Below are 13,586 nucleotides of genomic sequence, written 5' to 3'. Positions count from 1 at the left end.
TGTTACTCGATGCACAATTTGGAAACTATAAACGAGAAAACGAGTTGATATTCAGTTTTAGAATTCAACTAGAAAAAGTATTTTAAAAACGATTTATTTCCTCGTTTGGTCTTTCCGAAATGAAAGGAAATGGGAATTATCCAAAAGCACAAGGAGCGACTCAAATAACGTTGATGGATATGGCCACTTCTGTTGTTTGAAAAAGAGTGTCCTTGCTGCATTTATAATAGTTCCATGTATACCACACGGAGTAATATGGCATTTTAATCAGTTTGCAGAATAATTTTGGTTCAATTTTTAACCCCACTAGTAGGTTTGTAGGACTTGAGGACTAGTATCTGTACCACAGGAGATTGCTCTCTTCTTAAGGTGCAAAAAGTGTTTGACTGCCACGATGCACACTGATTTTATTACCGTCTTTATTTTTTCAAAGGAATTTTCATTTTGGCAAAGTTAAGGGACAATATATGCACAATTGTAATGTGTTAAAAAATCTGCTGCAATAAAACAAAAATACACAAATGTAAAACACATCAAAGCAGTATAGTAACATAAGGGCAAGTAAAATGTTTAAACAAAAAGATATGTAACAAAATGGAATGGAGCAAAACCAACAATATGACAATGACTGAGGAAAATAAAAATGGCAGATAAATAGTTTAAAAGGAATAACTGTTAACACTCTATTTAACACATTTGAACCCCACTGGTCAGTATCTGTAATCTGTATTATCAGAGTGACTTTGGCTATTGGGTGCATTTCACATGGATAATATATGGATGACAGTACTGTATATATCATTGTTATATACTATAGTGGTAGTCTCTGTGTAATAACATAAGGCAAAGTAAGGTAACATAAAAGCAATGCTCTTTTAGTAAGGGAGATTCCTGACTAGACACTGAGTAAAGGCGTGCGGGTTAAGGTGTATTGTGTATCTGACTACATGAGACTGAAAATGCAAGGACCCTTACTGTATCTAAGCCCATAATACTGTACTTTCAATCTTACATATTCCTCATTATCCTTCTATTAATATTAACATACTTAACAACCCACAACAAATAACATTCCATAATATATTATATAATTCCCTTATATTTCTTCCAAATCATGTTTGTTACTTTGGTATTATCAAATACCGAACTGATACTGTATCCTGACAATGCATTTTTCTGGTCCCTATTCACTTCCTGTTTAAGGAAAGAGTTTCTTTACCTTGATAACATGAACTCCTTCCTCACTGGCAAGATAAATGCATATAACTATCATTCATTAGTACATTAACCTTCAACGTACATAACCTTCAAATGATCTTCAAATAACTCTAACAAGTTGGTAATATAAATTTAAAAAGTAACTTTCATAAGCAGGTATAACCCTTAACCTTCTTAAAGTGTGTAACATTCGTAAGTATATACACATTTTGACCTTCATAACTATTACATCATAACTATTAATACTAAGTTTAATCTGAAGTTTATACCATCTAATACTGACTTTCTGGTCCAATCCAGATTGTCTGACGTATTGAGTTGCCCTGTCTTTAGTGATAATATTGATATGTGAATATATAGAGATAGACATTAACAGGCAGACAAGTGACGCAAGGTGAAAGGACAGAGCAGGCTGCAGCAGCGGTAAAGGTAGGTGGGGGAAGGCATCAGCGTGAGTTAGGCTGTACAGGTTAACTTTAAACCTTTGGTATAACAGGTATGACAGCTGCAGACAGATCCACTATTCAGCCTCCTCTTTCAAGTCAAACCTGTGGGAGGGTTAAAGTAAAAGTGGGTTAATTAATTAATCATTTTGTATGGCTACCACTCCAACGAGAAGACACACACATAATAACAGCGTCAAGGTCAGTGTATTATGGCTAAATTGTCAGTCAACCAACCTTCGTTAGTGCAATCAATCAATTAGTTAATTGCTACCTGTTTTATGGCTACTACTCACCATTCTGTTACACCAGAGGCCAGGTCAATCTGAGCCAGCTCTATGTGCACCTGAAAGAAGAAGTTTGGTAAGAACAAATATTACTTTACACAGCATTCAAAACAAGTGTCATTTGCATAATACTAACATGATATTGCATGGGTGGAACAGAAGCATGAGTCATCATTTGCACCAGGTGAGAAAGAAAAAAACAAGGTTCAGACACCCATGTTTACTCCAAAGCTACCCAGCTGATACAGTTTAGTATGATGAGTAAAATATAGCCATAAAAGAAGATGCAGTAATCCAAGCCCAGGCTGACCTGTCCAATGATATCGCTGCTCCTGAAGGACGCTGAGCTGTTCTTCACCGACACACTCAGATGCCTGCGCCTGGCCTCCTCCACAGACAAATCAAATTCAAACCTACACAGAGGGGCAGGGACAATACTTTTACACTCTGCCGCCATTTAACACATATAGTTTCAAATGACTCAGTTGGCAGTGAGACACACACACATAACATCTCACACCTCTCGTTATATTCTGGGTTCAGGTCTCTCTTCTTGACGCTGGTCTTCCTCTTGGTGGCCTTGGTTTTGTCTGGCAGCAGCATGAGGGAGATGTAGGTGTCTAGGCCATCCTTACTGGAGGACTCCAGATCCCTATACAGAAACACACAACATATAACATGATCCATGGCCTTAAAAACCAGTGTGGTCAAATGGTAAAGTAAGAGAAAGAGGTACAGTATGAGGAATTTGTTGAAAATATATAATAGGGATATCATTACATGAATGGACCCTTTCTTTAGCAGTGAGTTCAAAGCTATGCTATATGTAGGGGGCAGTAGTGTTTGCAGACCATCATGTGACCTGACAATGACAAACTCTGTGCTCTTGCTATATGAAAAGAGTTGAGTTGATGCAGACACTCAGATGCAGACCTGCAGGCATGGACTGCAATGGTGAGTTTCTTCTCCTTTGAGGCATAGGAAAGAGACAGCTTCACCTGCCCACAGTTTCCTGCAGCGCACGGCAGTGTCCCTTGACCTATCAGCTCCACCATTTTAGAGTCCAGAATCTGTTGAAAGATACATTTTGTAAGTAATCATTTTAACAGTAACAATAGAGGATACAGAAGTGTGTGTGTTTTTCACCTTAAGCTCAGCCCTCAGTAGAATCTGACTGTCAGGTGAGGCCCCATCCAGATGCAGCCACTGACCCAGGACCAGATCTGGTTCTGACAGCAGCTCTCTGATTGGTACCACCAGAGAACCCATCGCCTGATCCCAAGCACTGGAGAGCTACATGTAGAGATGGAGAGAGACGGAGACACCCTTAAGTTTCTGACCTGCTGCTGACATTAACAAAATGTCCACATGAACGGACAATAAAGAAATTGTATATTGTTGTAAATGAGTAACGCAAGAGAAAGCAAAGTGCTTGCAATGACACTAAAACAACCACTCACCTTCACTATGAGCATCTCTTCTTTGGGGTCACGAACCAGGAAGTAGAAAGCCTCGTCCCACTGGGGGGAGTGGGTGCGATCACACACCTTAAGAGAGATAGGGAAAAGAGACGTTAGTTGGTCAATCTAAGACAAATTACAAGCGTGATATTGTAAGCTGAGTCTCACCTTGGTTCTGTAGGTTGTCTTCCCCAGAACTAGCTCAGCTCCAGCCTTTGGCTCCTTCCCACTCTTCTTTAACTAGAAACACAGATAAAGGTCACTCTAGGTCACTTAAAGACATAACTGATAAGGGAAAAAAATTGATAATGTAAGACTATTATGGTGAGATAATGTATCAGCAATGAAACAACACAAGAGAAAATAACCAAGTGAAGCATCACAGTCTATCACAAACATCAGATGACAGTAGGCCATCAATATCATGGCAAGATAACAACAGAATAAAAGGTCAAAGGTGACTCACAGGCAGTGAGTGGGCTCTGTCCATATAGACAAAGAGGAGAGCAGTAGAGGGAACAGCCTTGTTCTGGTAGGACTGGAGAGACTGCAGCTGCAGCACCTGGAGGTTGGGGAGGAAAGAGTTACATTGAGACATCTCGTGACATCTGTGCTCTGTTATACCACATAGCAGGAGTTATGGAATGTGAATCAACTGCTTTCTGCAAATAGAAAGATGTTCTTGGAGTGACTGATAGGACGGGGAGGAAAGAGATTGCTGAACTGAAATCATAGTGAAAGAGATAGGAGATGAGAGAGACAGAAGAAACTGAGAAAGGAGTGGGACTGACCTGATCCAGTCTGTCTGGTTGTGATACTGTAGGTACCCACTCCAGTACCAGATGTACACGACCTGACTTCACTTCATTCAGAGTGTACCACTGGAACACAGAAATATACGCATTAGTAGAGGTAGAATGTAAAGCTAGACTGTGACAACAGTAATAACCTCACAATCAAAACTTATAATACAAGTGATAAAAGGGCCACAGGACAGAGGAATTAAATCAATTCTAAACTCTGCCCTGACTTTCTCTATAAAGACTCTTGACTCACCTGGTCTGTGTACTGGGACCTGATGACATCACTCAGCCTGATCATAAACCTGCACACACAAAAAATAAAGTTTTGGCAACTGTCCAAAATGGCATTAGATTCTTGTGACTTCTTATATAGATCTGTTTGATACGTAATAGTAGAAAAGTAGAAAAACTTTGCAAAGCTGTCTACCATAAGGCCAAAGTGTATAAAGACAGTACCTCTTATCTTGTGTGCATCCCAAATAGCACTCTGTTTCCTCACTTAGTGCACTATTTTTGACCAGGGCTCATAGGGCTCTGGTCAAAAGTAGTGGACTATAAAGGGAATAGGGTGTCATTTGGGACGTATCCCTTGAGTATCAATAACAGGCTACTGATTAAACAGTGTATAGTTGCCCAGTTAGAACACACCTGCCCAGGAAGTCATCAGAGTCCATGTCTTTATCATACAGCTCTACCTGGATCTCCTCTCTAGCCTGGGGGGTCAGCACAGTCTGGGAAATAGACATCAGGGAAAATCAATAACAAAACTAAACACATAAAGAATACTATTACATGATAATAAGGAAGAAAATGTACAAAGGTCACAAACTTCTAGTGGTCTCAGATACATTTTTACGACAAAACCCTTCATAATGATCCACGAGTGGAGACACTGCAGCTCATACAAACAATCTCTACTCTAAACTGTATAGCTTTTACTTTTTACAGCACCGCACAATACATTTTACTGCTCATTTAAATGTACACAATGTCCAATACCCTGTCCTAGAGAGATGAGCTTTCCTAAACACTCCAACTCCCTCCATACCTCATACATCTCGTTCCAGGTAGGGTTGAGGTTCTCCTTGATCACATGACTCTTAAACTTGACCCCTCCGATGTTGATCTTGACATAAGGGTCACTCTTGCCCTTCTTCAGGCCCCCCATCAGCTTATCCATGGCAACCAGATCCTTGGCCTCCAATAGGTGGATTCTCATCACCCCCTACAGGACAAACAACATAACCCCAGTGACACTCAAGCACGTTTTGAAGGCATCCTAGTATTCTCAAAATATGAAATATTATAGTCTTTTTGACACATTTTTGGTTTAATCCTTTACATTTTGGTTCAAACTATTGGTCTAAGCAATATATTTGTGTTGTCCCTTCAGTGAAGCACTCACCTCTGTGCCAAAGCTGGGGTTAGGTGTTGTGTGAGGAGGGCGTGTTTCAAGGACGACATCAGGCATGGCCTCAGCTTTCTCAGGTACAGACACAGAGGGAAGGCTAAAAACTGTAGCTCGGGCAATGTCCTCTATACCAGACCTGAGTATACACACACAGGAACACAAACACACACACAGCCTGTTTATAGTTGCTTCACCACACTGAAGATTGTCTATGCAGAGTCAGAGTACATGAAAAGCTCTCTGCATGCGTTGTTGAATGGAGCTCACCCTGCCGTTGGCCTCTGACAGGGTTGGAGCTCCTCAGTGTCTGCTGTGAGTGACTGTTGGGTGATGGTGATAGGTTCCTCCACCTCACTGTCTTCTTGCTCCTCTATCTGTCGGTCAAAAACCCACGTCAATACTTTCACCTGCAGCTATAAAGTTGTAGTCGGTCATGCAATTCATATCAAAATCAATTAGAATCTATCTTGTTAATACATAAACTCTTGGTTTCAATAAAAACACATCCACAGAATGCATCTTGAAACCCATATACAGACATCCACATCCAGGATCTCACCTCAGTATCAAAGCTGGGATCAGGGCTGGTGTGTGTGGGGAGTGTCTCAGGAGGGCTGGGGTCTTCTTTGGCAGCCTCAAAGACCTCTTCTTCAGGTTCTGAGACAGCGGGTTGGCTGGAGACTGCAACAGACCTGAGAATACACGCAAAGAGACACACATGTTGAAGGGTTTTATCATTTACATACACTTTATTAGGGTTGTCACGATACCAGTATCACAAACATACGATCCCTGATTTTCCGTGGCAAAAAGGAAAACACAAAGCAGATTAAACTCTTTGGTCCTTTAAAAAACCTGCTGTATGTAACATATTTTGTGCAATAAAAAACATGTCATTCTGGGGGACAACATGCTTGTTTCCAACATTAGGACTGTTTTCTTCAGGAAATTTTGTCCGCTTCATGTTTTGTTCCCTTGCCACGTGAAAACCCTACACTGCATACATTTGCAATCAACTTATAATTACAATTCAACAATTTGAATACTGGGAGGGGCCAAGACAAAACTCACTCCTCAGAGGGCACCTCACTGTGTTGTTTCTCCTCATTGGTCGCAGTAACTTGCTCCTCACTGTATCTCCCAAGAGTAATAGCTTCTGGACCTTGTGGTAGCCCAACACCCTCAGTCATCTTTGAGTTCAGGATCTGTGAACGAAAACATGCAGCTAATTACTTACCAATAGCTTTAAGATTAGACTGCTAGGTGCAGGTAAAGTACATAACATGTCCCATGTGGCTCAGTTGGGAGAGCATGGCGCTTGCAACGCCAGGGTTATGGGTTTAATTCCCACGGGGACCAGTACAAAAATATATGCACTCACTAGTGTAAGTCGCTCTGGATAAGAGTGTCTGCTAAATTACATACATGCAGCACTTTGTGTACTATATGGTACATTTTGTTCCTCACATTGATAGTTGATGTTTGTGAGTGCGACTATAAGTGTGTGTGTCTCACCTTGAGTTCAGCCCTCAGTAGAATCTGACTGTCAGGTGAGGCTCCATCCAGACTCAGCCACTGATCCAGGACCAGATCTGGTTTTGACAGCAGTTCTCTGATTGGTACCACCAGAGAACCTATCGCCTGATCCCAAGCACTGGAGAGCTAGAGAAAGATAAATACAGAGTGAATTAGAAATGAAAAGAGAAAAAGGTAGAATGGGAGATTTGTATGGATGAATTGCATTTCACAGTGACTGTGCAAGCTGTTTACAGTGGGGTTATGGTTCGGTTTGGTTTCGGTACAGCGGGGAAATTAAATGCCATTCACAATGTTCAGCATTCACAATGTTCCCGGGATTGACTGTTGTGACAGGATTGTTATGTTGGGCGTTATGGGAGGTGGAAATTTACCAGACGCAAATACCAGTTGGACGCATTCATGTGATTTGAACAACTGGCTAACCGCCAACAAGCTACGTCAACTATAAACTAAGAGTACAGCTATTAGGCTTGAAAACAAATTATAAAGTAAAACAAAACACAATAATAGATGGCCTTTTATGAATAATCTTTTGTTGTTGCATTTAACTCCCAAAAATGCTGTTATAGAGGCATTTCCTTAGTAGGTTACATCAGAGGTCACCATGTGGGAGAAGTGGGTGCTCAGAATTATAGATGAGTTTCCCACTAAATTAGAAGTTGAAGGGCCATTCAAGTGGATTTGTCCCAGTCGTAAGTGGTAAAATCCCACTTCCTACTTGGTTACGAACGCACCATGACACTGCCTCCTTTAGTGCCAGATACGCACTTGTGACTCTCGTAAAGGGGGCGTGTCTGTAGCGCAGTACATCTCCCACTCTGGCGTAATATAATAGGCTGTCACTGTGAAGTAAGCGCAACACAGGGTGCATTGGCCAATTCATTGGCTTTGGCTTGCTTATATAGAGCGGGTACTACCTGTTTGCTGAAATGGGTGCAAGAGGGAAGTTCGTAACGTGGCTCGAGCACTTTCACGAGGTGCTGAAACCCCCTATTCTCAACCACAGAGAAGGGGTGTGTCACGACTTCCGCCGAAGTTGCTCCCTCTCCTTGTTCGGGCTGCGTTCGGCGGTCGAAGTCACCGACCTTCTAGCCATCGCTGATCCACTTTTCATTTTCCATTGGTTTTGTCTTGTGTTCCATCACACCTGGTTCCAATTCCATCAATTACATGTTGTGTATTTAACCCTCTGGTCCCCCCCACGTACTTGTCGGTAATTGTTTCTTGTAGTGCTTATGCACGGTATGCTGGTATTTACCGGGTTTTGTTTGACCCATTTATTGTATTGTTCTGTTGACGGTGGTTTATGGATATTTAACGACACCGTTTTAAATCAGTTTTCGCTCTCCTGCGCCTGATTTCTCTGCTGCCAGTACGCACCACACTACAGTGTGCTATAACCCAAATACTATACAAAATATATAAACATAGCCTACCTATCGCTCTTGTAATTTCTTTGGCCAGGTCAGAATCAGTTGCCAAGGTGTCACGACTTCCACCGAAGGTGGCTCCTCTCCCTGTTCGTGCGGTGCTCGGCGGTCGTCGTCACCGGTCTACTAGCTGCCACCGATCCCTTTTTCCTTTCTGTTGGTTTTGTCTGATTGTTTTCACCTGTTGCTCATTTTGGTTCATTAGTTTGTCTATTTAAACTTCTAGTGCTCGCTTGCTGTTGTGCGGGCTTATCCTACTGTCAGTGGTGTTGTTTAAATTTTTATTTTATTTATTTAAAAAAAAAAACGTTTTTTTTTTTTTTTTGTGTGCCTGCGTATTATGTTCTTCCCGGTTTTGGAGACATATGTGTTCATTGGGCATTGCCTGTTGGTTTGGCTTGAGTACGCGAAATAAACACATTTCTTTGGAAGTTTGCTCTCTGCGCCTGACTCTACACCCACCACTCCTAGAAATACATGACACAAGGGCTGCTTCAATGGCTGCTTGCCAGGTCGCAATTGTAAATGAGAACTTGTTCTCAACTTGCCTACCTGGTTAAATAAAGGTGAAATTAAAAAAATGTAAATGCAGAGGGGAGACAATGTTGTGTTTCTTTGCGTTTCCATCTTGCTCCGGTATACGTGATGTCAGCGTAAATGTGTCAACATATTTGAGTTGTTGGCAGCTGCATAAGCTATTCTCGTTGAGCGTGGCGACATACTGTTAATCTTTTATCCACAACTCTCTGTCCATCGCCGTTGTAATCTACTGGGAATCCAAAATGTTCCCAACCTGGAGATTTAAATGATGGAGGATCCTCCAATTCTGGTTTATCGATCCCACCACTCGCCATCATACAGAACTAGTTCCCGGCTGCGCTTAACAAAAGAACAATTTGAAATGCGGCCATTAAGATTTTAATTTTGATTACAACGTGTACATAGGCTCTAGTTATTTTAACGGAATAGCCTGAAATGTTTTATCAGCTCAGATTTACTCAAGAGGCATAAGCCTACAACGCAACGTATATAGGCTTAGTGTTTTTATTTTGTCAATATAATTTTTTAAAGTTATTCCTTCGGGTTCACAGTGCGGACCGAACCGAGGTCCCTTTACCGAACGGTTCGGTACGAATATGTGTACCGTTACACCCCTAGTGAGTGACATTATGTTAAGATTAAACATTATCCATGTTTAGCAACTCCATCCAGACTGAAACCTCACCTTCACTATGAGTATCTCCTCTCTGGGGTCACGAACCAGGAAGTAGAAAGCCTCATCCCACTGGGGGGAGTTGGTGCGATCACACACCTTCAGAGAGACAAATAAGTTCACTTTCACGGCAGATCCTGTTACAAGTCAAACATCTCAGCTCTACATGTACTGTATCTCACCTTGGTTCTGTAGGTTGTCTTCCCCAGAACTAGCTCAGCTCCAGCCTTTGGCTCCTTCCCACTCTTCTTAAACTACAACAAACATAGAGATCAAACAATACAACAGTCATAACAAAAAATTATTGTGAGACACTAGACAAAATAAAAAAGCAACATCTGTGCTTAACCCATATTACAGCTACAAAAAACAACAGACCCAATGACAACAAACCAATGCCAGGGTTTTAAGTTCAAAGTGGCTCAGTGTCTGAGGTGACTCACAGGCAGTGAGTGGGCTCTATCCATGTAGACGAAGAGCAAAGCAGTAGAGGGAACAGCCTTGTTCTGGTAGGACTGGAGAGACTGCAGCTGCAGCACCTGAAACATGAGGTTAGAGTTAAATCAAATCAAAACAGGTGGTTAAAAGGTTAAAAACTAGTAATAGAATGAGAGATAGGGCAAAAGAAGAAGGGGAAAAAAACATTTGTAGAGACAGAGAGGAGAGAAATAGAACTGACCTGATCCAGTCTGTCTGGTTCTGATACTGTTGGTACCCACTCCAGTACCAGGTGAACACGACCTGACTTCACATCATTCAGAGTGTACCACTGGAACAGACACAAATCACACATCAGATAGAGTGTTCTGAAACTAAAAGTAATGCAATATGAAGATGAGTGTTCCAATGTAAGAGAGTACAGACATTATTTAGTACAAGAGAAGAGGGAGACATGTAAACCTTACCTGGTCTGTATACTGGGAGTGTATGATGTCTCTCATACTGATGTTACACCTGTACAAAAAAATGGAGCATCATTGTAGTCCAAAATTAAACTAAACACTTATAGGGAACTACAAAGAATGCTTCAAACCAAGACAACAACAGGGTAACAAAACATTACAGGACATCGGCTAAGTACCAGACCAGTGCCCTATGGCCTCTGGTCAAAAGTAGTGTACTATATAGGGAATAGAGTGCCAGTTTCTCACCTGCCCAGGAAGTCATCCTTGTCCATGTCTTTATCATACAGCTCTACCTGGACCTCCTGACCTGCCTGTGGTGTCATCACAGTCTGGGGACAATCATCACAATGATGTTAAAACCATAGAGAGGAATCACACATATAGAGCACGACAGACAGTGATAGACAAAATGTAAAATATTTTATACTAATATTTTTACAGTTAAGTGTACAAAGTACACATTTCCACTCTTTCCACTCATCAGAGAGCAATATATTTCATGAAATGGAGTTATAGAGAACAGTTTCCACAGACAAAGACCACAATTAGATAGAGAAAGAAGAGAGTGCTGCAGAGAGCTAAAGTTGAAAACAATGTTGACTACAGTCAGAATACAATGTTGGTTACACTTGGCCAGAGCTGGGGTCAATTCTATAGTCGCTATACAGGTTGCTTAGGAGTTACTTGAAGCAAATGTCTTATCTATTCAGAGAACAGTCAAGGTAATTGGAAAAAACATGTAAAAAAAATAATAATTCACAGGAAATATTTAAACGTGACAAATGGTTTATTTTCAACCATTTCAATGATTTTGAGATTACATTATGGGGGATTTTATGCAACATCTTCACTCAATGTGTTTTATGCAAATGCACACAGGGCTCAGGACCCTTAAGAGTGGTAATGTCATGGTCATAAATGATGACATCGCAATGCGGATGACATCAAAGATTCCATTTAACAGACAGTTACTCAGATTTGGAGTCAGTTGTGTGAAGGAGGGTGTTGGTAAGTACCTGCATTTTATTTTAGTATTTAGGCTAAACAAAAAAAATTCAGTGAGAAAACTAAAATTGACATTTTATTTTTATGACAATACTCTGAGGATAACTGCTACAAATGACCACACATTACTTAGGTGATGGGTTTGGATTTCTGAGCTTGAACTATTATTAATCATTAGTTATAATAGAGACATGAGGGGTGCAATTAAGCTTGGGAGGGGCTGAGTGCAGGGAAAACGGTCACATGTGGCAGTACTGATAAGGGGGAGAGAGCTGTGGATAAGGGGGTCGAGGTCAGGTCAGGTCACGTTAAGGGAAAAGGAACCGTTTACTGCCCATATCACTTAGTTTCCTGCCTAGCAATAAAGATGCAAGGTTTAGCGAGAAGGAGCTTTCATAGCGTCCGTCGAGTTCTTACTCTGATAATTAGAACCTAACATAGGTATTTTTTAAAAGTACACCTTTAGTTGAAACGTTGCATTCCTTCACGACAGCAGTAGTAAGCATTTGGCCTAATTAAAATAACAGGGGTCCTATTCAATCAGAAGATTACAGGGTAAGGCAAAATGGTCTTCTGGCACTGCCAGAATCATATTTGAGTCAATATCCAATCAAATGATTTTTGATTCATTATGTCAGGTTCTAATTATCAGAGTAAGAACTCAACGGACACTACGAAAGCTCAAACCAAGTTTAAAAATAGATCGAGAGACATCTGATCAAGAGACATCTGATCCTGTTCATATCGTTTGTGACACTCCAGGCACCTAAGTGATCATTATTATCATTGTATTAGGCTACTTTGTGATTGTCCAGCAGAAATGTCATATTGCAAACTGCTAGCCATGACATCACAAGGTACACTATATATACGAAAGTAGGTGGACACCCCTTCAAATTAGTGGATTTGGCTATTTCAGCCACACCCATGTATAAAATCGATCACACAGCCATGCAATCGCCATAGATAAACATTGGCAGTAAAATGGCCGTACTGAAGAGCTCAGTGACATTCAACATGGCACCGTCATAGGATGCCACCTTTCCAACAAGTCTGTTTGTCAAATTTCTGCACTGCTAGAGCTGCCCCGGTCAACTGTAAGTGCTGTTATTGTGAAATGGAAATGTCTAGGAGCAACAACAGCTCAGCTGCAAAATGGTAGGCCACACAAGCTCACAGAACGGGACCGTCGAGTGCTGAAGCACATAGCGCGTGAAAATCATCTGTCCTCAGTTGCAACACTCACTAACAAGTTCCAAAATGCCTCTGGACTGGAAGCAACGTCAGCACATGAACTGTTCAAGAACTGTTCGTCAGGAGCTTCATAAAATGGGTTTCCATGGCCGAGCAGCCACACACAAGTCTAAGATCACCATGCGCAATGCCAAGCGTTGGCTGGAGAGGTGTAAAGTTAGCCGCCATTGGACTCTGGAGCAGTGGAAACGCGTTCTTGGATTGCCACGCTTCACCATCTGGCAATCCAATGGACGAAGTTGTGTTTTACAGATGCCAGGAGAACGATACCTACCCCAATGCATAGTGCCAACTGTAAAGTTTGGTGAATGAGGAATAATGGTCTGGGGCTGTTTTTAATGGTTCTGGCTAGTCCCCTTAGTTCCAGTGAAGGGAAATCTTAACGCTACAGCATACAATGACATTCTAGAAGATTCCGTGCTTCCAACTTTGTGGCAACAGTTTGGGGAAGGCCCTTTCCTGTTTCAGCATGACAATGTGCACAAAGCGAGATCCATACAGAAATGGTTTGTCGAGATTGGTATGGAAGAACTTGACCGGCCTGCACAGAGGCCTGACCTCAACCCCATCAAACACCAGGCCTAATCGCCCAACATCAGTGCCCGACCTCACTAATGC

General features: G+C 41.5%; 1 protein-coding gene across 3 annotated transcripts in view; it reads right to left on the bottom strand.

The window, feature by feature from the left end:
* Positions 1 to 401: 401 nt before the first annotated feature.
* The window catches only part of LOC139560479 (extended synaptotagmin-1-like), a 38,105-nt gene continuing 24,920 nt past the window's right edge, over positions 402 to 13,586 (bottom strand). For 2 of the 3 annotated variants that reach the window (XM_071377299.1, XM_071377308.1), the window contains exons 29-52: positions 10,956 to 11,038; positions 10,710 to 10,758; positions 10,484 to 10,573; positions 10,248 to 10,343; positions 9,987 to 10,058; positions 9,817 to 9,903; positions 7,138 to 7,284; positions 6,694 to 6,827; positions 6,182 to 6,314; positions 5,890 to 5,996; positions 5,617 to 5,758; positions 5,260 to 5,436; positions 4,860 to 4,942; positions 4,465 to 4,513; positions 4,200 to 4,289; positions 3,875 to 3,970; positions 3,577 to 3,648; positions 3,409 to 3,495; positions 3,095 to 3,241; positions 2,882 to 3,018; positions 2,469 to 2,600; positions 2,259 to 2,361; positions 1,958 to 2,007; positions 402 to 1,766 (exon numbers count right to left, since the gene is read on the bottom strand). In XM_071377299.1, coding sequence (XP_071233400.1) covers positions 1,739 to 1,766; positions 1,958 to 2,007; positions 2,259 to 2,361; positions 2,469 to 2,600; positions 2,882 to 3,018; positions 3,095 to 3,241; positions 3,409 to 3,495; positions 3,577 to 3,648; positions 3,875 to 3,970; positions 4,200 to 4,289; positions 4,465 to 4,513; positions 4,860 to 4,942; positions 5,260 to 5,436; positions 5,617 to 5,758; positions 5,890 to 5,996; positions 6,182 to 6,314; positions 6,694 to 6,827; positions 7,138 to 7,284; positions 9,817 to 9,903; positions 9,987 to 10,058; positions 10,248 to 10,343; positions 10,484 to 10,573; positions 10,710 to 10,758; positions 10,956 to 11,038 — 2,391 coding nt within the window. In that variant the 3' untranslated portion in view covers positions 402 to 1,738. The remainder of the gene's footprint in view (positions 1,767 to 1,957; positions 2,008 to 2,258; positions 2,362 to 2,468; positions 2,601 to 2,881; positions 3,019 to 3,094; positions 3,242 to 3,408; positions 3,496 to 3,576; positions 3,649 to 3,874; positions 3,971 to 4,199; positions 4,290 to 4,464; positions 4,514 to 4,859; positions 4,943 to 5,259; positions 5,437 to 5,616; positions 5,759 to 5,889; positions 5,997 to 6,181; positions 6,315 to 6,693; positions 6,828 to 7,137; positions 7,285 to 9,816; positions 9,904 to 9,986; positions 10,059 to 10,247; positions 10,344 to 10,483; positions 10,574 to 10,709; positions 10,759 to 10,955; positions 11,039 to 13,586) is intronic. The other variant, XM_071377318.1, reaches the window with a different exon arrangement.

Source organism: Salvelinus alpinus, chromosome 2 (assembly GCF_045679555.1).
Source record: "Salvelinus alpinus chromosome 2, SLU_Salpinus.1, whole genome shotgun sequence".
NCBI classification, from domain to species: domain Eukaryota; kingdom Metazoa; phylum Chordata; class Actinopteri; order Salmoniformes; family Salmonidae; genus Salvelinus; species Salvelinus alpinus.
This window is presented reverse-complemented; position numbering and strand designations above follow the sequence as displayed.